This window comes from Geotrypetes seraphini, chromosome 16 (genome assembly GCF_902459505.1).
Source record: "Geotrypetes seraphini chromosome 16, aGeoSer1.1, whole genome shotgun sequence".
Taxonomy (NCBI): Eukaryota; Metazoa; Chordata; class Amphibia; order Gymnophiona; family Dermophiidae; genus Geotrypetes; species Geotrypetes seraphini.
Window position 1 is genome coordinate 52,673,131 of NC_047099.1, and position 23,866 is coordinate 52,696,996.

Consider the following 23,866-nt stretch of genomic DNA (forward strand, 5'->3'; position numbering starts at 1 on the left):
GTGACTTAACTGCTCCACTACTCTTCCATTCAATATAGCAAAATAAAGGGTTCCTTTTACTAAGGCATGCTAGCCATTTTATCATGTACTAAACGCTAATGCATCCATTATAGTCTATGGACGTGTTAGTGGTTAGCACGCACTAAAACAGCTAGCGTGCCTTAGTAAAAGGACCCCAAAGTGTATTAAAAAAGCATGCAAGAGGTTAAAATTAGAAAAAGCCCTACCTGCCCTCAATGTAAATTCACTCCATAGATTCAAAATGTTAAGAGGCAACTTACATTTCAGGGTCTTCTGCATCAATCATTTGCAGACCCTTAAACTCCAAGGTCTGAGATACAGGCCTGGTTTTGAAATCACAATTAACTCCAAAAGATCACCATTCATGCTTCAGGCAACTAGATCCTCTGTTTGGTTTCATGACGAGAAAGAAAGATGCCATTTCACATCCAATTCTCAACAACATGTTCACAGCATTTAGTTTTATTAGAATACAAATTTCCATCTGACAATACAAAGAAGCCTTCTTACAGTTATGGTAGGGAATGAGGATAAACCCTAATATCCCCTTCCCCTTGACCTATGTCAGACATACATAGCTAAACATCATACTCCTTAATCCATATTACTATCCTTGATGTAAAGGGGTTGTGTCTTATTTGGAAATAGGTGAAGATGGAGATTTTTCCAATTAAATAAATCTACACCAAATTATCTCCCCCTCCTGCACACACATCCCAAAAGTCAGTATCCATTAGTTTGACTTGGAACTTTTATTTTCCCCTGGGAGGGAAGGAATGTTTGGATCTCATTTGCTCTTAACTTCCGTATGCTCCTACACTACACTTGATCTTAGCCAAAAGGCAAGTTCCCCATGCCAACTGGATGCAAGATGATACACTTCTTAGTCTTCACTCCCACTACTCAAAGGCATCACCAGATCAAGTTTTCAGAATATCGCTAATATATATAAGATTTCATACAATGGAGATAGTAAGCATGCAAATCTCTCTCATGCATATTCATTTAGGAAAAGTCTAAAAACCTAACTGGCTGGCAGCCCTTGAGTACAAGTGAAGCCTGCTCCAAGGGTAACCCTACAATGCCACTCAGAATGTGATCACATTCAGCTCCTCCTGTAGAAAAAAAAATCCTCCTCTTACCCATATGCTTTGAAATACAAAGAAATCACTGCTCAATATGTTCAATCCCCCCCCCCCCCCCGACACACACACAAAGCAAGAAGTGAGACCAGAGCCTTAATACAAAACCATGCAGCTAGGTCTCAGGACCAACCAAAACTGAGTATTCAGAACTCTCCCAGAAGTTGATTAAAAAAAATTCCTTTAATATGTAGTTGCAAGTTTTATTTTTGGAACAAGCTTTACCAGCTTTTAGAGACTTCCTCCTGCAAAACCAATTGCTACATCTGGCAACATAGCAAAAGTCTGCCCAAAAACAAGGTTATCTGTTTCGGATGATGATGGATAAATCTGTTTCTGTGGCACTACTGAATTTCTGCTGCACTGTCAATAATATTTGGATGAAAATTTGGAAGACAGCAATTTGTCTTTAGGGACCCCAGTGGACATCTGTTTGAGGGATTCATCACAGCAGATCTTTAAAACTACCTGTGTTTTAATAATAGGAGTTTTACTATACCTGTGCATTCATCATTACAGCAAGACTCCACATTACCTGTGCTTAAAAGTTAGTCTCGAGTTATTCGCTTACCATTCTTTTAATTTGATGCAGTTCCTTTCTGTCTCATGTTATTTAATTGTAAATTGTTCTTTACATGTACCATGAAGGGCAGAATACTAAGTACACTGAACATTACAATAAATATACTAGTTAGCTACCCCCCCAGACTGGCTCAACTCCCCTCCTCTTCGGTTCAACTTAACGCCCATCCAGTGCCTTGTCCCGCGCAATGACAGACTCATCAAATTTGATCATCAAGGTGGTGCCCTTGTGCCAATGGGCAGTGACCTTAGCTGGGAAGCCACTGTACGAAAGGATAGCCTCCACTATGCCCGCTGTGAAGGAGGCGCAGTTGAGGGTGCTGTTCTCTTTCGGTACTGAGATGTAGGTATTGATCAGAGGCTCTTTCTCGATTATATAATAGGTCTTGTCATCATCATTGGCCTGTTCCAGCTTGTCGGCCTCTTTCCCAAACAGCGCCTTCCACACATTGACTTTGATGAAGAGGAGAATGTTGATGACTTTGGTCTCCCGCTTGCCATTCTTCTCCCGCATCACCAGCACGTCCAGCATCCGAGCCCCCACCTGCTGGCCCAGCTCCGATAACTTGTTCTGGAGTTCCGAGACAGAGTACACCCGGTTTTGACAGTACTGGACGATCTCAGAGAAGAGCAGGGTGAAGGCGCTGAGACTGACCTCGGTCTTGGGTCGTGTCAGAGACCGCTCCAGGATAGCGGACTTGCCTCTGGTGAATCGAGCATCCATTGTCTACAAGAAAACAAATACTTAAATAAATAAATATAATTAGAATCTATCACCTGCCTTATCACTACTGCTACTAATTATAATTTCTATAACTCTACAAGATGCATGCAGCGCTGTACATTAACACATAAGTTCAAGGCAAGGTGCAAACCCCCCCCCCAAACAATATATAAAATTTCAAACAATGCATAAATAATAATATAAGAAATAACAGAATTCCAGGCAACTAAATAAGATACCCTTAAATTGCTCTATGCTCCCTTGGGAAAAAATTCTCAGAAACAAGACTACAAATGATGCAGTTTGGATCCTAGTAGCTGTACTGGTGTGAAGAAAGCTAGGTTCTTTGCAGATTGCGAGATCTTTTGTGTCCCCTAACATAAAATTGTTATGTTTCTAAACTGGCTTCCTGGTAACTACCATGAGCTGACACAGTAGATATCATTTCTCTGGGACCAAAGAAGCACAAACTGAGCAACAGAACAAAGAGCATACTGGGGAAGAGAAAAATTTAAAATAAAACACGGAAAACAGAGAACATTGAAGGGAAGTAAAGACAAGGTTAGACAAGTTCCTGCTGAACCAGAACATACAGCAGGTAAGGCTAGACTCAATCAGGGCACTGGTCTTTGACCTAGGGGCCGCCATGTGAGCGGCCTGCTGGGCACGATGGACCACTGGTTTGACCCAGCAGTGGCAATTCTAAAAACCAAATGACCTATCTGGTCTGCCTACCCATGAAACTGGGAAAGTTATTTGCAACTGGACATCCCTTGAAAACGTCACTATCATCGTGGTTCTGTTTAGGCAAGAGACTAGAGATCCCAGCAAAACCCGAGATACTTCCTAGAGCAGATTGCAGAACACTGGCTAACTGAAAACTTTCAACGGTGTCTTTCAGCCCCTACAAAAATAAAGCAATGTTTCTGGCCATAGTAGATAGATAGATAAGCTGTAGGGGTCAGAAGGACAAAGTCTGGGAATCCTTCGCTTTGGGAAAGGGAGAGTTAGAACTAAGGCCTTAACTTTGATGGGGGGGGGGAGCGAGAGGTAAAGCCTGGGATACGCACAGGGAATCGGATATTGATTTGACATTTTTGGTAATTCGATTCATTGTAAGCTTTTTCGAGCAGGGACAAATCGTGGTGGAACCCTTAGCTTGGGAGGTAAAGCCTGGGATGCAGAGGGGGCGGAGCCTGGGGAAGGCGCTGCGCGCGCGGGGGGTCTCCGGAAGTCGCTGAGCATCACGGGGGCATTTGCAAAGTCCTTGGGCCGCCTCGCGCTCCGCCTCCACCTTAGCAACGGGGCCAGTTGTCAGGAGAGCGCGAGAAACACAGACGCGTACACAAGACCCCCCCACCCCCTCTCCCTCGGGTCCTTCTCGCTCTACCTTCGCGCTCCCTCTTTCCGTCCGCGAGAAGCCGGCAACGGCAGTCACTCACGCCAGCCCCGGAGCCTTCCGGCTGTTGCGTCCCACCCCCGTGACGCAACTTCCTCCTTCCGGCCGCCGGCCACTGGCTAGGGGAGATGGGAGGCGTGGCTATTGGCTGTGATCCCTAGACCGGGAGGGGTGGGGTGGGATGGCGAGAGATGATGACTCTGGACCTACAGAGACGGAGAGAGGCTGGACCGTAGGAGGGTGAAGGGGAGAGGGAGTAGGTGGTGGAGAGACATGTTGGACGATGAGACTGAGAGAGAGAGGTTGGACTACAGGTGCAGAGAAAGAGAGAGATGCTGGATCAAGGGGGGAGAAAAGAGGTGCAGGAGGGAGGAGGAGAAAGGTTGGACTACAAGCGCAGAGAGAGACAAGGAGAGATGCTGGATCAAGGGGAAAAAGAGAGATGCTGGAGGGTGGAGGGGAGTGGGGGCAGGGGCATGCTGGACCATGAGTAAGGGGGAGGAGGTTGAGAGACATGCTGGACCCGAGTGAGAGATGTTGAAGAACAGGTGGAGAGAGAGAGACCCTGACAGATGCAGGATCAAGGGGAAAAAGAGAGATGCTGGAGGGAGGAGGGGAGTGGGGGCAGGGGCATGCTGGACCATGAGTAAGAGGGAGGAGGGGAGGAGGTTGAGAGACATGCTGGACCCGAGTGAGAGATGTTGAAGAACAGGTGGAGAGAGAGAGAGACCCTGACAGATGCAGGATCAAGGGGAAAAAGAGAGATGCTGGAGGGAGGAGGGGAGTGGGGGCAGGGGCATGCTGGACCATGAGTAAGAGGGAGGAGGTTGAGAGACATGCTGGACCCGAGTGAGAGATGTTGAAGAACAGGTGGAGAGAGAGAGACCCTGACAGATGCAGGATCAAGGGGAAAAAGAGAGATGCTGGAGGGAGGAGGGGAGTGGGGGCCGGGACATGCTGGACCATGTGCAAGAGGGAGGAGGGGAGTAGGTTGAGAGACATGCTGGACGCTGGACCCGAGTGAGAGATGTTGAAGAACAGGTGGAGAGAGAGAGACCGTGACAGATGCTGGATCAAGGGGAAAAAGAGAGATGCTGGAGGGAGGAGGAGAAAGGTTGGACTACAAGTGCAGAGAGAGACAGAGAGAGATCCTGGATCAAGGGAAAAAAGAGAGATGCTGGAGGGAGGAGGGGAGTGGGGGCAGGGACATGCTGGACCATGAGCAAGAGGGAGGAGACTAAGGGGAGCAGTAGGGAATAGATGTTGTACTGCAGGTTTGGTGGGGAGAACAGAGGGGAAGAAATGCAGGACCAATGGAAGGAAGGAAGGGAGAATTAATGGTAAAGAGATACCAGGCCATGAGCAGAAAGGGAAGGGAGTGGAGAAAGAGGTGGTGGGCCCATGGGTAGAAGGAGGGGAGATAGAGATTTTGACCTCTAGACTTAAGATAGGTTTGAGGGTGGGGAGGAAGGCTGAGAAGGGGGAATAGAACAGTGGTTGGCCCTCAGGGCAGGGAAGAAAGTGTCCTATGCTATGACTTAAAATTCACCACCAATCAATCACTTTTCCTGAGTAAGAAGAGAAGGTTAACATACAGTATTTTCCAACCAAGGCTTAGCAAAAGCTTACAAATAAACACCATTTCAGACAAGATAACCTCAATCGTACACCTAAGAGAAATATTTGGATATTCTGGGAGCTGGAAAGCAGTTTTAGTGAGGATCATTCCCACAAAGACAAAAATTAGCCTTTTGCAGAGATGAGGAAAGTGCTCTTAAGTTCTCCATACCTCTCCCTGTGTTGCACAAACTGCATAACCTTTTGAGTCTGAGGTTTGTTTTTTTTTTAAATGTATATTATTTTGTAACTCGCTCTGGGCGCGTCATGGGTAGAGCGGGCTAAATACATGAATAAATAAATACATAGCCTTGCAGTCAGTGCACCAGGACAGAGAAACCCAATTTAAATCCCACTGCTGCTCCTTGTGATCCTGGACAAGTCACTTAACCCTTCATTGCCTCAAGTAAAAGCTTAGATTGTGAACCCTCTTTGACGCAGAGAAATACCTCTTCAACTAATAATAAAAATAATGTGAAATAAATCCGAATAAACAAATATGCTCAAGAAAAGAGATTAAACTCACAAACAGTACTATTTGTTTTAATTATCATTGTTAGATGATATAGCATTGTTTCTTGACAATATTTTTGTTTGTCAGACCTACATAGTGTTTAGAACAGCAGAGACTGCTTGCAAGCATGTCCCCTGAAGAAGGTGTCTTCGAAACAGTGAAACTGGGATCCTTGTTGAGACTTTTTGTTTTGAATAGACTTCATTCTTGGTTGAAAAGACATCTCCCTTGCTTTTTCTTGTTCTTCTGTTTGTACATCAGGACGAGGGGCTCTTCTGCCTGTTGAAATGAAATTGCAAAGAGGTAAAACTTAAAAGCATGTAAAGTACTCTAGTTCTGTAGCTTCCGTTTTTGAAAACGATTTGTTTACTCAATTCCTTTAACATATGAGATGATTCCCTTTCAATACAAATTTATCTTCGGCTTATTAAGAACATACGCATTGCCTCTGCCGGGTCAGACCAGGAGTCCATCGTGCCCAGCAGTCCGCTCCTGCGGCGGCCCCCCCAGGTCCATGACCTGTAAGTGGTCCTTTACCTACAACGTGTATCCCCTATTCATTTAGTGTCCTGTAAAATTACCCTCTATCTGTACCCTTCAAACCCCTTCTCCTTCAGGAAGTCATCCAATCCCTTTTTGAAACCCAATATTGTATTCTGTCCTATCACCTCTTCTGGGAGCACATCTCCCTTGCCTTTTCTTGTTGTTCAGTTTCATTCCAACATCAGGAAAGACTTTTTCATAGAAAGGGTTGTAGATGCCTGGAACAACCCCCCAGTAGAGGTGGTGGGGATAAAACCAGATATAATTTAAAAAGATGTAAGATAAATACAGAGAATCCCTGTCTAACAAGAGAATGGGATCAAAGCAAAACAAATGATATAGAGGGGTGTAACCTGCGTGGAATGGGAGATTTAATCCTAAACAAAGGCTCATTGACTGTTCCTGTTTACCCATGGTGCCCCTGTTTCTATTTATCCATGTTATAGACAGCTATCTCCTCTCTAAACAAAAGTGCCCTAACTTGTTTGGGCTTTCATCATAAGGGAGGTGTTCTGTCCTCCTGCTGCTGCCTTTAACTGGGAGGAGGTTAGAAGAGAGAGAATACGGAAAGAAAGCGATTCCACAATCCGAACTGCCAGGTAGGGACGAGGAACCTCTGCTAGTGTTGATTTGAAGAGGCTGCAATAATCTCTCAATATCCTACTTCAAGAGAAGGGAGATAGTGCCTGGACCAAGCCACCCATGGGTAGCAAGGCTTCAGGCAGGACTGGGCTTCATGTGGGGAAATTGCACAGGTGTACAGGAACCGTAACTGACAGCAGGTAAGGAGCAGCACGGTCCATCTAGTTTGCAAAGTAGGTAGAGTCCTCGCTGTCACTCTGTGCAAAAAAGTGCAGGTTACCTCTTCTATATGTGCCTTTATTTATTTGCAAAAACTTAATATACATTTCTTGCAAAGGAGGGGGGGGGGGGAGTTTCTTCCTTGAGTAAAGAAGAATTTGAGGTCCAGGAGAGGAATGAGGGGAAAATCCTCTCATTGATAGTAGAGGGGTTCACTACAGGATCACCAGGAATTTTCTGGTCCTGTGTGCCAATGGAGTGAAAGAAGAAACGTTGGTCATACTTTCAGTGTCTATCTGGTACAATTTTGGGAGGAGAGAGGTCTTCGTAGCCTGTGAAATGAGAACGTTTACATGACAGGGTCTCTGGTTTGGGCTCCAATGGAGTGGGAAGGGACAGATCCATAAGGCTATCAGATTGAGGTAAGGGAAGTCACAGAGGTTTCCAATACTTTACTTCCAGAATCTCAAAAGCAAAGCTGTGACCTGAGATATCCGAACAGAAGGGACCTTGGTATTACTCTCTGCTTGGAGGGCGTAAGAGCTGGTGACTGACTCCCCGGAAACTGTGTTTAGGGTCTTCTACCAAAAATGCTCTTCCATTCAGGAGAGGAGGCCACCCAGGGCCAGATGCACTAAACAGGATCAGTAAGACCGTGTGGGTCCACTCTGATCTGATTTTTGGCTGATTCTAGTTTCAAGTTTATTAAAAATTTGATTAATCGCTTAATCCACATTCTAAGCGATTTACATATTATTAAAATTACAATAAAAAGGGGAATAATACACTGAATAGAACTGAACATACTATTGACAAAAAAAAAACATGAGGAAAAGCATGGGTAAAAGTTACAATATGTTTTAAAGATAGAAAAACAAGTAGGGAAACTACATAAGGAGAGGGAAAAGGCTAAATGTTTCAGTGAAAGATTAGAAGTAAAAGAATTATTATTAATTAGTGTAGAAATGATTAACCAGAAAAGGCATCTTTAAAGAGAAAACTCTTCAGCTTACCTTTGAATTTTTCTATGTTTGTTTCTTCCCTTAAATAGATAGGGAGAGAATTCCAGGTTTGGGGGGCTGAAACAGAAAAGATAGCTTGTCGTCTAGTGTTTATGAATTTAAGAGAGGGAACCGATAGAAGATTCTAAAAGAGCTATTGATGCCCTAAACATTTTGCATGCAAATTATTTGCGCGGAGGTTCGTCATAATCCTCGTCTCTCCCATCCAATTGATCGCTGTGAGAATGACTGCAAAGATGGCAGGGGAAGCCCCAAAGCAGCCTCCTGCCACTCAGCAGTTCGGGGCAGAAAACATTTTTTTAAAAATGGGCACAGATGCTATGTGTGTGTTACATACGCACAATTTCTGCTCACATGATGCACCGGGGAGGCAAAGGCCCGTCATTTTGTACTGGCGGTCCTCTGGAGCAGGTGGGACTGCATCCCTCCTGCTCCTAACTTGTGAAAAAGGTACCGGGTGGATTCGGGGGGAGGGTTGAGTTTGGGGGAGCATCCGGTGGCAGGAGGGAATGGGCATCCCTCCTGCCCCTTTTTTCGGAGGGGGAGGGGATGGTTCAGGGTGGGCTGCTTGGCATGGGGGAGGAGTGGGCATCGCTCCTGCCATTTTTTCTCGTGCAGAGGGGAGGTGTCGGCAGGAGTGGGTCTCCCTCCTGCCTTTTTTTCTGCTGCAAGGGGAGGAGGGGTTGGTTCTTGGTGCTGGTTCATTAGAGGGAACATCAGGGAGGGTTGTCATCAGCGGGATGGAGGATGCTTTTTTTTCTTTAATGAGGCAGATATTGTGCATGTATAACACGCACAGCATCTGTACCCATTTGAAAATAAAGGGTTAAAGTATGGTTAGACAGGTAAGCGACTGATCTTGACCAGTTGTTTTTTTTGGGATCGCTAAAAGCGATCACTTTTTTTTGTGCATCGGGAAGCCATGTTAGAGCAACAATCACTCTTGCTAGTTTACATGGCATTTCAATATTAATGAGCTTATTTGCATGGTCAGATCGGAGAATGAGCGATCGTTTAGAAAACCATGCGGTGAGCCATTTTCTGCATCGGGTCGGTAAATGTGATCGTCGCTAAACCAGTCAAAACTGGTTTAGCGACAACTGTTATATGATCACTTAGTTAAGTGCATCTGGCCCCCAGTGATTAGATCAAGGATTCCCAACCCAATCCTCAGGTTACACCCAGCGAATCAGGTTTTCAGAATACCCACAATGAATATGCATGAATTTGCATATACTGCCTCCATTGTATGTAAATCTCTCTCATGCATATTCAGTGTGGATATCTTGAAAAATAGATGGACTGGGTTAGAGCTATGGGTTCAAAACCTACCTCTTCCACTCCTTGTGATTTGGGGTAAGTTACCGACTCCCATTGACTCAGAAAACTATAAGCTCTTTTGAGAAGGACACATTGTACCTGAACTCGTACAACACTGGTTTCATCCAATAAAACTGTACAAATAAGTATTATTTATGTGAGCTTGCACCTGCTATATAGGGTGGTCAGGAAAGGGGATTTCTGACCTGAGTCAGTCTGAAAATCTATGAGCCCAAAGTGAGTGGAGGTGCAAAATGTGAGCCTTGCTCAAAACTTTAGTTCTTCAAATCCCTTCCCTTAATAATTCCAGTGGCCTAAATATGACCCTTCAAAAAAAAAAAAATCTCTTGTTTGCTAACCAGGTTCAGGATGCTGAACTTTAGCATTTACCGATCTTATCCAGGATTATTTTGGCTCCGACTACTTTAAAACAACAACCAGTCTCCATCCCCACAGTGACAAATCCAGCAGCGGCGTGAACTCCTGAAGCCACGGTCACTCCTCGCTGAGCCATGGCTGCCTCTACCATCCGTAATTTGCTCCTCTGTGTCTGCATTCTGGCCAAACCCACTCGTGGTAAGAATATAAGGACAGATTCCATTTATTTAATGTTTTAGGGGTGCGGCTGGGTGGCTGTTTTGCCCTCTGCTACCATGTGAAGAAAAACGCAGCGTTTGGCTTGGGGTCATTTTGTCTTATGACACTTTGCTGATTTGCAAGAAATTGCTTTTGGTTGCAGTGTTTAATGAAGAGTGGTGCCCGCTGTCCTGGGGGTGATGGAAGAGATCAGATATGATAGAGAGAAAGGATATGAAATCAGAGGGAATTTATTGAATCTTTCTACACAAGAGTTATTAGGACAGTTATTGGTAGTGTAACTGTGTCCTAGTGTAATTGTAGTGACATTAGCAATTAGCATTATTAGTGGGAGAGTGTGGTGCAGGGGTTCAAATCCCTTGCTGCTTCTTGTGACCTTGGGCAAGTCACTTAATCCCCTCATTGCCCCAGGTACACTAGATAGAGTTTGAGCCTGCCGGGACAGATAGGGAAATATGATAAACCTGAATGTAAACCACTTAGGATATAAGTGGTATATAAGTAATTAAAATATAAATAAATATGTTGTTTGAGCTGATATTTTTAGCAGAAGCAAAGGCAAAAACTTGAGTGCTAGTAGCTAGAAATGTCAGCTCAAACACCAATTAAAATAAGTTGGTGAAAAATTCTCTCTGTACACTATAAAATTTCATTTAAAAAAATATAAAAATTTCTAATTTTTGATGGTGGTGCTCGTTAAATCCGAGGTGAGTTGATGTATAGTCAAATATATTTTATTGAGCAAACAAGAAAGTAACAGTACACGCAACAATGTACAAAACCAGCTCAACAGATTTTGAAATGGCCCCAAAAGAACCCCCCCATCCCAACCCAAACCCCCACCCCCCACCTTCCCACCCCCGGGTCCTCCTTCCAAAACACAGCAGTTAAGGATTAAAAGAGAATCAATACATGAAATAAAGATAAAAGAAAATACAAAATAAGAATCAGCAGTTAAGTATCCGGCTACGAGCCAGAGGGGTCAAAGTAGTCCAAAAAGGTTCCCAAGTACTCTGAAAAAAGCGGCCCTGGCGAGAAGACAGATCTTTCACATCCTTCCTCTCCCACATCAGGAGAGAAATCATGCGGCATCTCCACAGGGAATAGTCCGGAGCTTCAGCCTCAAGCCATTTCAACAAAATGCATTTCAGAGCAATCAGGACAGTCCACTTGAGGAAAGTTGCAACTCCTTTAGAACGAGGGAAATAACGAGGAACAGTCCCAAACAAAAGTAGAGGAGAGCTGCGAATGGTAATGTGCCAAAGGTTCTCAACAAAAGTAAAGATAGCAGTCCAGAAAAGCTGAACCCTAGGGCAGGTCCAGAACATGTGTCCCAATCCCGCTTCCGGAGCCTGGCAACGTAGGCAGGCAGCGCTAAGACAGAAGTGGGACAAATAAGCCCTTTTAGGAGAGATGTATAAACGAAAAATCAATTTAAAATGTTGTTCCCAAAAGGTAGTGTATTTGCGAAAAGTAGGCAGTCGACGGACAGCCTGAAGGAGCACATCAGAGGGCAATTCAACAGCAAGATCGGTGAGTTGATGTATAAAACCCACATTGGTAGCACTCACTGAAATCTTTTTCTCCCATATTTTATGCCGATGATCTAATTGTTATTTAAATTACCTGTATTTGATTAGTGTGTTACTCCACATCTGCCATCCAAATCACACAATCCTTCCACAACTCAAGGACAGTCCAGTGATGGAAACTACCGGAAGGCTCTCTTTGAGACCATCTTCAAGTTTCAGGAGCCCAGGAACAACCTCCTGGGCAGCCTTCGACAAACACCCACATACTTCCAACTTCAGGAAAGCACTGAAAACTCACCTTTTTTTCCTCAATGCGTCGACCCATTCCTAGGGTTACCAGATTTTCTGTCTGGAAAATCCGGACCCCCGCCCCATTGTCTAGTTTATCATCCCCCTCCTTTACAAAGCTGCGCTAGCGTTTTTAGCGCCAGCCGCTGTGGTAACAGCTGATTACTGCTGTGGCCGGCGCTAAAAACGCTAGCGTAGCTTCGTAAAGGAGGGGATATGTAACTATAACATTAATCTAGAATGAACACACTATATTACCTGTGAATGTTAACTTCCCTTCCCCTTTTATGAAGCTGCGTTAGACTTTTTTTTTTAATCGCTGGCCGTGGTGGTATTAGCTCCAATGCTCATAGAATTCCTATGGGCGTTGGAGCTAATACTGTGACTGGCGATAAAAAAAGCCTAACACAGCTTCATAAAAGAGTTAATTTAGGAAGTATAAACTGTACTATGAAATGCCACTGTAACCTGTTTGGCATCCTTCCTCCCCTAATCCCACTATCTTATAACTCCTCGACTCCTGTCCTGACTCCACCAGACCCACCTAAAGATATAAACTATCTTTCCCCTCTCTACATGGTATTCTCTATGCTGGTAAATTGGGAAAATCCCTCCTTTTCAAAATCACAGGGCTTTGGAATGATCTTACTATCCCGCTGGGAAACCTGGGCTCCCTCCAATTATTCCGTAAGCAACTGAAAACTTGGCTTTTCACTAAAATGTAATTCACTCTTCCCCCCCCTGTACGCAACCCTACCCTTATTCTTTTCTTCCTATATTTAAGTTCATGTAAACCTTTTCCTTCTCTTCCTATATTTAAGTTCTTGTAAACCTTTTCCTTCTCTTCCTATATTTAAGTTCTTGTAAACCTTTTCCTTCTCTTCCTATATTTAAGTTCTTGTAAACCTTTTCCTTCTCTTCCTATATTTAAGTTCTTGTAAACCTTTTCCTTCTCTTCCTATATTTAAGTTCATGTAAACCTTTTCCTTCTCTTCCTATATTTAAGTTCTTGTAAACCTTTTCCTTCTCTTCCTATATTTAAGTTCTTGTAAACCTTTTCCTTCTCTTCCTATATTTAAGTTCTTGTAAACCTTTTCCTTCTCTTCCTATATTTAAGTTCTTGTAAACCTTTTCCTTCTCTTCCTATATTTAAGTTCTTGTAAACCTTTTCCTTCTCTTCCTATATTTAAGTTCTTGTAAACCTTTTCCTTCTCTTCCTATATTTAAGTTCATGTAAACCTTTTCCTTCTCTTCCTATATTTAAGTTCTTGTAAACCTTTTCCTTCTCTTCCTATATTTAAGTTCTTGTAAACCTTTTCCTTCTCTTCCTATATTTAAGTTCTTGTAAACCTTTTCCTTCTCTTCCTATATTTAAGTTCTTGTAAACCTTTTCCTTCTCTTCCTATATTTAAATTCATGTAAACCTTTTCCTTCTCTTCCTATATTTAAGTTCTTGTAAATCTTTTCCTTCTCTTCCTATATTTAAGTTCTTGTAAACCTTTTCCTTCTCTTCCTATATTTAAGTTCTTGTAAACCTTTTCCTTCTCTTCCTATATTTAAGTTCTTGTAAACCTTTTCCTTCTCTTCCTATATTTAAGTTCTTGCAAACCTTTTCCTTCTCTTCCTATATTTAAATTCATGTAAACCTTTTCCTTCTCTTCCTATATTTAAGTTCATGTAAACCTTTTCCTTCTCTTCCTATATTTAAGTTCTTGTAAATCTTTTCCTTCTCTTCCTATATTTAAGTTCTTGTAAACCTTTTCCTTCTCTTCCTATATTTAAGTTCTTGTAAACCGTGCCGAACTCCACATCTGTGGAGATGATGCGGTATATAAACTTAATTAGATTAGATTAGACTAGACTAATTACTACTATGTAACTCGTTCTGCCTAAGTGTTATGTACGTTACCTTGTAACCTGTTCTTAGCACTCTGGAGAGGATGGGATATGAAGTGAATTAATGTATTTTATAGAACAGCACCATGAGCAAACACCAATTATTGGTATCTCTAATGAGAATATAAGTTAGTAGTTGGGCAATGGATGATTTTCCCGCTTGTGTCCTGATTCTCTGCTTGTCTGATAATGGAGGGTGGTCAGAGTGGTTACAATCTACACATTCCGCCCCCACTGACGGTCTGTTTCCATCATTTGTTTTTAGGCACTGTCACGTTCCACATGAACAATTTCATCGATGTCCTTGAAGAGCTAGAAACGCATCTCGCAGCCTCATCAATGCTAGCAGTGATAGAGCTTCTGCAGGAACTCGGCGACTGTGCCAGTGATGACTTCCACCGATATGTCCTTGGTAGGCCTTCAGCGCCAGAACTGAACCTGCCCTCCCAAGCCAAAGAGCAGAAATCCCTCATCCGACTTCTGATGAAGCACGAAGTGGGGCCTTCCACGGAGAATGGGGTGGTTCTAGTGCCAGATGGGACCACTGTAGCGCTGTGCCCTCTCATTTCTGGGCTGGAAGCTGGGCTCAAGAGGAACCGTGATGTGCCTCTGCCAGATGTGAAGGAAGTTGTGGACCACTTTGAATCCTTAACCCTCAAGGATGGTGTGTCATCTAGCACTGTAGACAATCTTTACTCTGCAACGATAGCAAAAGACTTGGGTTTGGCTTTCTTTGAGTTCCAGGAGAACAAAACCCAGACGGCCATGGGCCCTGATGGATGCTGGGATGATGTGTCAATGCCCCGGGTATTTACCCTACTGGGCGATCCTTCCCCTGTCACCAATGCATTCGTCAATGGAGCACTAGATGGCATCATTCTAGGACATTACATCAGCGAAGGGAGCAAGGTTAGAACCCCACGTAGAATTAGCACTTTAGGGAGCAAGGTTGGAACCCCAAGTAGAATTAGCACTTTACTAAAAGACTATTACAACAATGATGGTGTGGCCGCAGACATGACTCTGAGGAGCAATTTCAGGCGTAAAAACTTTCTGAAGATCACCAGCCTGGAGAAGTTAGAAAAAACAGTGAAAATCTCATTGATCCTGTACAGAACTATCATGAATATCTCCTTTCCCGGCTCAGAAGACAAAGAAGAGGGAAACTTAGCCAGCAATGCAGTTCAGGAATTTCATCAATTTTTTCTAGGTACATTACACATTAAAAAAACAAAAAACTTTTAAAGCTAAAAGAAAGCAGGTAAAGCAGTCAAGCAGGTCTCCTGTAGGATTATCATCACATCCAAATCAACTCAAAAAAGTTGATTCAGCCTGAATTCTTTTTTGGTTATTTTTTATTTATTGTTGTTGTTTCTGTTTTATTTTATCTTTTTTTTTTAATGTTGATTTGTGGTTGCGTTTGTTTGTTTGTTTTTGTTTTGTGGGTTTTTTTTTTTTTTTTTGGGGGGGGGTTGTTGGTTTTTATTTTATTTTTTTGTTTTTCTTTGCCTCATGGCACGCATGGAGATGTAAGTCTGCTTTTCTTAAGAAATGTAAGAGATTACATTTCCGGACATACTACAGAACAAACCTAGACTTGGATGGACCTCTTCAGGTTGACCTGACTAAGGTGGCTCTGCCAGTATCCAGTAATCTTACCACATCAACATAATTGCACCAGAGCAGTTAGTCTCAGAAGTATGAACTAGAAATATGATGGCAGATAAAGGCCAAATGGCCCATCTAGTCTGCCCATCCGCAGTAACCATTATCTTTCTCATAGAAACATGATGGCACATACCACAAGGCTCCGGAAAAAGGAGGACAGATTGAGACATCTGGGTTTTACTTCAGTTGAAAGCAATGGAAGTAAGGAGGACAGATTGAGATAAATGGGTTTTATGTCCATCAGTGGTATTTATATACCACAATACCATTAACTCCCTGTTTTACGAAGCCACGCAGCAACAACCCCGAAGCCCTTTAAATCTCTATGGGCTTCAGGGCCGATACTGTACTACAGCCGCTAGTGCGGCTTTGTAAAACAGGCCCTAAGTTCTATGCAGTTTACAAAATAGAATAAAAAACTGCAGATATACAGTTGAAAATAATACATTAATTTCCTAAAAATCTTGTAAACCAATGCGTTTTCAATTGTCTCCTGAAATGCTGATGTGAGCAAGAGGTCGCTATTAGAGAATTCAAATCTTTATCCCATATTGCAGCTTGAAACGACAGGAGATAAGAACATAAGAATTGACGCTGCTAGGTCAGACCAGTGGTCCATCGTGCCCAGCAGTCCGCTCACGCGGCGGCCCTTAGGTCAAAGACCAGTGCCCTGATTATATTTTTTTTATTGATAATCTTTGACTGAAAGAAAGGTAGATACAAGATGCGTGTGTCGAGAGTGCTTTGAATTTACAAATGTGAACAAATCCACAAGATAATTAGGTGCAAGGCTGAACAGTACCTTATAACAAATGCAACCAAATTTAAATTTCACACGAGCCTCGACTGGCAACCAGTGCAATTCATGGAAAAAAGTGTGACATGATCAAACTTTTTCAGATTAAAGCTCAGTTGAATGGTAACATTCTGAATAGTGCACAATCTACATAGATTTTTTTGGTAACCAGCAAAGTAGACAATATTACAATAATCCAACTGGCTCAGAACCAATGACTGAACCAATAATCTAAAAGATGAGACATCAAAATATGCTTTAATGACGCGTAATTTCCACAACGTGTGGAAACCCTTCCGTACCAAAGTGTACCAAGGTGAAACATGGCTGTCTCAATCCATCCTCCTTTTTCTGGAGCCATATGGTAACCTTAAATATGAAAACACAAAAAGTGGAACAAAAGTTCTGGATGTTCAAGAAACATCTAGTGTAAAACTTTATTAGTCCCAGAAAGTCATACGATAAAAACAAAAAACGCTTGGATACCAAAAGTCTATGTCCGAGTTATACAGTAATTTCACCATATGATTAATGTTCACAGGATTTATCACGAAAACTGGACCCTACACGGGTTTTGTCAGTACTTTGCCTTCCTCTGGGGTCCTGATGACGCATAACCTGGGATTAAGCGATTAACCAATATTCTTCATAAATCATAGTTATTCGGCTTCTCCACTAACCATTTGGGTTTAAGATCAAACTCACAACGTCATTCGTTTGTCTCAAGGTTTCACTAGGTTCTAGTTCCTTGGAACTGTGTCACTTAACCACAGCAATTTTGCTTAATCTCAGGTTATGCGTCATCAGGACCCCTGAGGAAGGCAAAGCACTGCCGAAACATGGCCTGTGTAGGGTCCAGTTTTCACGATAAGTCCTTCGAGCATTTATCACATGGTGGAATTATTGTATAATTCTGACAAAGACTTTTGGTATACAAGTGCCTTTCATTGTTAGTACCATATGACTTTCTGGGACTAATAAAGTTTCGTACTAGAAGTTTCCTGAACATCCAGAACTTTTGTTCCACTTTTTGTGTCTTTGGATCCATCGTTCTTGTTGTGGAACATCAGTCCTTTCTTCCAGGTTTTGTGCTTAACCTAAAGTATGACCCACATATCTCCACTAAGGATAGCACCTGTAAAGTAATCCAGAACAGGATTCATATGTTCCAGTTCTCATTTTAACGCCAAGCTCAGAGTTATGTGTGGTTGGGTGAACCAAAAAAAGGCAGCTTTCTCCTGGCAAGATTTTGCAATGGTACAGAGGATGTCATATCTTGCAACTTCTGGAAGGGATGAACAATCCATGGGAAAATAATCTACAGAAGGGATTGTGGAATGTTTTGACCCAAATGGCTTCATTTTAAGTATCAGGCAACACCCCCCCCCTCCCCCAGCACTTTCTTTCAAAGACTGTGCTTACATAAATTAGATCTTTTCCCAACAAGTTTGGTTTTTCCATTCCAAAGGTTGCTGGACAGAATCCTAGAAGCAATAGGTGCAGCTGTTTCAAAACCACGACGCTAAATTGGCTGTGGGGTTTCTATACTTTGGCCGTTAGCTGGATTTTAGGAAGTTGACGTTTAGCATGAACTGGCAGTGTGTAATGCTATGAAATCTACACTGATCCTTCCACTGGCAGCGTGGCCTGTGTGAACAGAGGGCATGCAGTGCAGAAAATGTGAAAAAGTACCAAGGCATGAAAAAAATGAGGAAGCCGACAAGTTGTTACGAAAGGAGTAGCAAACCTTTGTTTGCCAAATGGCTGTAGAATCAGCACAAAAATAATCCAGGTCCTGTGTCTGCCACCCATTTATTAATATATGAAATTCAAACATTCCCTTTAGATCTCTGACCATGGAACACATAATTTAAATGCACTTGCAAAGATCTAATGAAAGATTCTCACAGGTTAGTGGGTGATTTAATGCATTGAACCGCAAGGTAATGACGGAATAGAAATCTCTAATGTAATGTAATTTCTGCAGTAGCCTGTTTTATGTATTAACATCCTTTAGTCAAAGGGCTTCTAAAGTCTCTGTAAATGTGATTCTTCAGGTAAAATTTGTGCACTACGGTGATTCTATGACTCCCATCTCACCCCTACTCGGTTTCCATTTAAAACAAAATAATATTTTTCTGTTTGTTTGGTTCCTGCAGAGTAACACTGGCATGCAAAGCTCAGAATGTGTTCTTTGCAAGCAGGTAACCTTGGATAGTAGTAACACAGTCATAGTTCAATGAGCTGTCCGATATCGCATGCTCCAAGTTTGGTATCTTGATTTCCCAGTGAAATTATCTAATATATATATATATATATATTTATTTATTTAATTTTATTTTCATTTAAATAATAGGGTGAGTAGTTGCACAGGTATTACCTAAGGTCTGTTTACACAATAATATTAGTCAGAAGAGATGGTCTGGATCGCCCTGGTATTAAAATTTTTTGGACTTGGTTTCAGAATGTCCAGCAATCATACCACGCTGCATGTGGGGTGCCAGGCCGTTCAAGGGCACCCCCACCCTCCTCACCCTACCCCTGGAATTCCTCTACATTCATCACACCTATGAGCCCAGCCGCCCATGTACGACCTTCCCGGCCTGTTCAGCAGACATGAGAAGCATGCAGCAGTTCCACCAGAAGGACCGGGGCTGGAGCGACATTGGATATAGGTGAACTACAGTGTGTGCTTACTCCTTCCCATCTGGCTCTTATCAGGAACCATCATCATACACATCCTTTCTCCTCATTTCCTCCTATCCAGCCCTCATGCATGGCCTCCCTTCTCACTGCTTTCTACTGAGCTTTCATCAAGGAATTCTCACAACCTACTGCCCAGCTCTTATTAGGGAACCATCACACATGGTCTCTCTCCTTATGGTTCCCACTCAGCTCTAGTCAGGAAATCATATGCTGTCTCTTCTTACTCCTATTTTGGCACTAATGACGCTGCTAGGTCCCTTCCGAACATATCAGAAGTGATGTTGTGGCTCTGGGAAAGAAGGTGAAGCAGTCAGGTGCACAGGTCGAGCCTCCCTATCAGGGGTAAAGGCCCGGGCAGAGACGCTCACATCCTAGCCACAAATGTGTGGATAGTGTTGTCGAGAGCCATCCCTGTACTGTTCTGTGGCAGCAGATGGAGCATACGGTCACAAATGTCTGGGTGGGTGGGATAGGGTTGCTAATTGGCTCCAGATTTTCCCAACAGGGTTCAGTCCAGATTTTGCATCACTGCATGCAGGGACTTGTAGGCTTGCTTGTCTTAGGGAATGCAAGGGAGAAATCAGAACTACATGTCTCTGCATGCATTGGGGTAAAACCTAAAGTGGATCAACCCCGTTGGGCGAATCTGGAGCCACATGCTTGCTTTAATGAATGTCACATTATTTTTTTCAGCTTCGTTGTGGGCTCGGATGGCTACCTCTATGAAGGGCGGGGCTGGTACTGGCTGGGAGCTCACACCAGAGGTCACAACACCAGAGGCTATGGCGTGAGCTTCATTGGGAACTACACTGCCACTCTACCAGAAGCATTCTCCCTGGAGCTGGTTCGGGATAACTTCCAAAAGTGTGCCGTAAGGGGTGGCAAATTGATCAGCACCTTCTCCATTCAGGGCCATCGGCAGGTGGTGGCTACTTCCTGCCCTGGAGATGCGCTCTTTGCAGAGATAAAGACATGGAATCGATTCAAGGTATGGTCAATCTAATCTGTTGGTGCTGTAAAATGATGGAATCAAGGTTCAGTGCCAGCCCTGGGCTTTGGCTTTATGGGCTGACATGAAGTTAGAAAAGGTTGCAACCTAGATCCAGATTCACCTGAAAGGGTTGATACAGTCCTTGGTTTACCCCATAGCCTGCAGGAATTTGTGGTTGTGATTTCATAGGAACATAAGCATTTCCATACTGGGATAGCTAGAAGGTCCATCAAGTTCAATAGCCTGTTTCCAACAATGGCCAATCCAAGTCACAAGCACTTGGCAAGATCCCAAAACCGTAAAACAGATTTTATGCTGCTTATCCTATAAATAAGCAGTAAATTTTCCCAAGTCCATCATAAAAATTGTTTATGGATTTTTCTTTTAGGAAATTATCCAAACCTTTTTAAAACCCTGCTAAGCTAACTGCTTTTACCACCTTCTCTGACAATGAATTTCACAGTTTAATTACATGTTGAGTGAAGAAATATTTTCTCCAATTTGTTTTAAATTTACTACTAAGTCTGCATTGCATGCTCCCTAGATCTTGTGTTTTTGGAAAAAGTAAACAAGTAATTCATGTCTACTCCCCTCAGTATTTTGTAGACCTTTGTCAAATCTCCTCTCAACTGTTTCTTCTCCATGTTGCCCTAGCTGCTTTCCATATAGAGAAGTCGTCTCATCCCTTTTATCATTTTCAACAACCTTTTCTGGATCTTTTCTAATTTCCCCATTGAATCCCCTAAGTCCCTGCATGCAATGTGGTAAACCCAGAACTGGATCAGTCTTATTAGGTAAATCTGGATCTAGTTGGCAACTTAAATTTAGAGCACTGATGGAGGGAGAGAAACAGGCATCTTTCCTGCTCAAGAATTTCAATTTCCATGTAATCGGCTGAGAATTTGTGGAAATGTGCTAAAGGGGTCTATCATTTTTGGCAAAAGCCCCCCCTATAGTTCTCCATCAAAAAATTCAGCCTTAACCCCCTCATAGTTCCAATTTCCAAATTTATTTGTTATTTGATATACCGTTTATCAAGAAATACCTAAACGGTTTACAAAAATATAATGTACTTAAAAAACTAAGAAACATATAAAATCAATCAAAAGAAGAAAAAAATTTGCAAAGGGGGACATATAATAACAGAGACTGACTGGAACAATAGGGAAGAAGGGAAGCAGGAAAGCAAAAAATACATCGAAGTCAAAAGAAAAAAAGGGGGGAGGGAAGAGAAAGAGCAATGAGCACAATAAGGAGGGGTTTGCTTCTAAAGACGCATTTACCTTTCTGGGCTTGCAGAAAGTGCAAACTTCAAAGGAAAGCGTTTCAGGGGTTGAAGGCATCCCTAAAAAAGGAATGTTTTTCATTTTGATTTGAATTTGTCCAGCGAGGGCTCTAACTTAATGTCTATTGGGAGGGAGTTCCAGAGCGAGGGAGGTGAGACCCAAAAAATGGTTTTACGGGTGGTATCGTAGAAGATCTCTTGCATTGACGGAATGGCTAGCAAATGCTGATTGGTTGATCGTAATGTCCTGGGGAGGGGGGTTTATAGGGGATTAAATGTTTATCAATGAAAGTAGGTGTATTAGTGTGGATGGTTTTGTATGTGAGTAGAATTATTTTATAAGTTATACGGTGGGTGATGGGGTAACCAGAGGGCATCGTGGAGGAAGGGAGTGATGTGATCACATTTTTTTTTTTTTGCCCAGGGTCAGTTTAACCATTAAGGCAGACTAGGTAATTGCCAAGGGCAACATGTACAGTGGATGGGAGAGATGCAAAGAGCAGCTGCAGTAAAATGAAAACAAATCCTGACAGCCACAGAAACTCAAAGAACATCAGCCTATCCTTTAATCTCCTTTACCCTGTCTTCTCTCCCCTTCCTCTCCCTTTTACCTATCCACCTCCTCTGTCTCCCCTCTTACCAGTTGCCTTGAGCCTGTATGAGCGACGCAGAAATAGAAGATTAGATTATCCTCTAGGGGGCGGTACAGGTTTCAAATAGCCTCTTGGAAAGTGTCCTCAATATGTATGCATTTATGAAAAAAAAAAAATTTACTATTTACACATAGGATGTTCAATTATGCAGTTTTAAAGGGCCGTTCTGGGACTCAAGACGTGTGGTGTTGGGCTGATCATAATTAATGTGTTTAATTATCAAAATTTAAGGGTGGGGCCTGAAAATTAATTGAGGTGTGTACAAGGTTGAAGATTTGTGTAAGTTGCCTAATACATAGGGTTACCGGACGTGTCCTGAAAGGTTTTACAAAACCAGGCAGTTTGTCTGGGTTTTGGAAGACCCTGAACGCGGGGCCACATATGGAGGTGTGTCCTGTGAGCGTTGGGAGTAGCGCAGAGCATTCAGCATGGTTCCCTGCACTAATAACCACTTTTATGGGGGGGGGGTGTTAAGGCACCTTTTTATGTTTAGTGCAGTGACCATGGTGGCACTATCCGTCTGGTAGATGAATGAACACAGCTACCAAGGGATCATTTTTGGGCTCCTTTTTTTTTTTTAATATCTGAAACCGTTTTGGCTGGATTTTGAAATGAACAGAAAACAACCAAACAAACCCATCGTCTAGGCTCTTTCTCCTGCTAACATCTTTCCTTTTCTCCTCCATTTTAGGAGACCTGAGCTTTAGGAGAAGATTGGCCAGGGCTGGAAGCTGAAAATGGGACAGGGCGCCATTAAAAGACATCAACAATTCGAAAAGTACCTTTGAAAAAGAGCAGGTCGTAGTACGTTCCCAATCATTTTTTACAGTCAAAGGCTGTACTCAGAGAAGACGCATTAACTGACTCTTATCATACCCAACCGCTTCCAGGGAATGGTTAGAATATCAACCTCATATAATAATAACTTTATTCTTCTATACCGCCACAATCTTGCGACTTCCAGGCGGTTTACAGTCAAGAGAGCTGGACATTCAGCGAGTTACAATATGCAGATAGTCAGAGGAAATACAGAAACTTTAAGAAAGCAAAAAATAAAATAAACAGTTTGTTAAGAAAATTTCCGAGAGGACTTGTTTGAGAGAGGTCGCGAATTGCAAAAAATACAGCGAATGTTATACATGCATTTTAGAAAGCTATTAAAAACCCAACTGTTCTCAGAATTCTTGCAATCCCTCCAAAGCAGCCTATTAAGGTGAAACTATTGTTAACCTGTTGATGCCAATGGTCAGCTCATCTCTTTTGCAGTATATAAATAAAAATTTATGTTATGTTACAGCCCTATATAACATCCCCTGTAAAACCCCTGATTAATGATATGAGCGCCAGGATTGTCCCGAGCCGGAAACACGCCCTGTGCTACTTGCTTCCTGAGCTCTTATCCTGCATTGAAGCCAAGCAAGACCCAATTTTGGAGCCCCCCACCTCCCTTGCACCCTGTGAGGCTGCACTGCCCCCACATAGCTTGCTACGGCCGTGCTAATTGGATCTTTATCAAATCTTACAGAGTTTATGTCCAGCGAAGTTACTGACCTGTAACGGAAGTTCTCCGTGGACAGCAGGATGAGTCAGCCACAAGTTAAATCTATCCGAATTGGGAGCGTCGGATATCGTCACCGGCGTGTGGCTGACTCATCCTGCTTGTCCATGTAGAACAAGGGTGTCAAAGTCCCTCCTTGAGGGCCACAATCCAGTCGGGTTTTCAGGATTTCCTCAATGAATATGCATGAGATCTATTTGCATGCTCTGCT

General features: G+C 42.8%; 2 protein-coding genes across 12 annotated transcripts; one reads left to right on the top strand and one right to left on the bottom strand.

Annotated features, from left to right (window-relative positions):
* Positions 1-453: 453 nt before the first annotated feature.
* Positions 454-6,231, bottom strand: TRAPPC5 (trafficking protein particle complex 5). Of its 5 annotated transcripts, none has more exons than XM_033923473.1 (2): positions 6,093-6,231; positions 454-2,472 (listed from the first exon to the last, which is right to left on the bottom strand). In XM_033923473.1, exons 1-2 carry the CDS (start codon positions 6,126-6,128, stop codon positions 1,903-1,905), a joined length of 606 nt encoding a protein of 201 aa, XP_033779364.1. In that variant the 5' UTR covers positions 6,129-6,231; the 3' UTR covers positions 454-1,902. The 5 variants fall into 5 exon arrangements, with proteins under 5 accessions (XP_033779364.1, XP_033779367.1, XP_033779365.1 ...); XM_033923476.1 differs by lacking the exon at positions 6,093-6,231 and adding an exon at positions 3,912-4,010; XM_033923474.1 differs by lacking the exon at positions 6,093-6,231 and adding an exon at positions 3,860-3,998.
* On the top strand, positions 6,190-23,275 carry PGLYRP2 (peptidoglycan recognition protein 2). 7 transcript variants are annotated; one of them, XM_033923466.1, is made up of 6 exons: positions 6,190-6,302; positions 10,048-10,261; positions 14,264-15,208; positions 18,927-19,137; positions 19,862-20,156; positions 22,789-23,275. In XM_033923466.1, exons 2-6 carry the CDS (start codon positions 10,198-10,200, stop codon positions 22,795-22,797), a joined length of 1,524 nt encoding a protein of 507 aa, XP_033779357.1. In that variant the 5' UTR covers positions 6,190-6,302; positions 10,048-10,197; the 3' UTR covers positions 22,798-23,275. The 7 variants fall into 7 exon arrangements, with proteins under 7 accessions (XP_033779357.1, XP_033779356.1, XP_033779358.1 ...); XM_033923465.1 differs by lacking the exon at positions 6,190-6,302 and adding an exon at positions 7,052-7,141; XM_033923467.1 differs by lacking the exon at positions 6,190-6,302 and adding an exon at positions 7,081-7,141 and having other exon boundaries at positions 10,089-10,261.
* Positions 23,276-23,866: the final 591 nt, after the last annotated feature.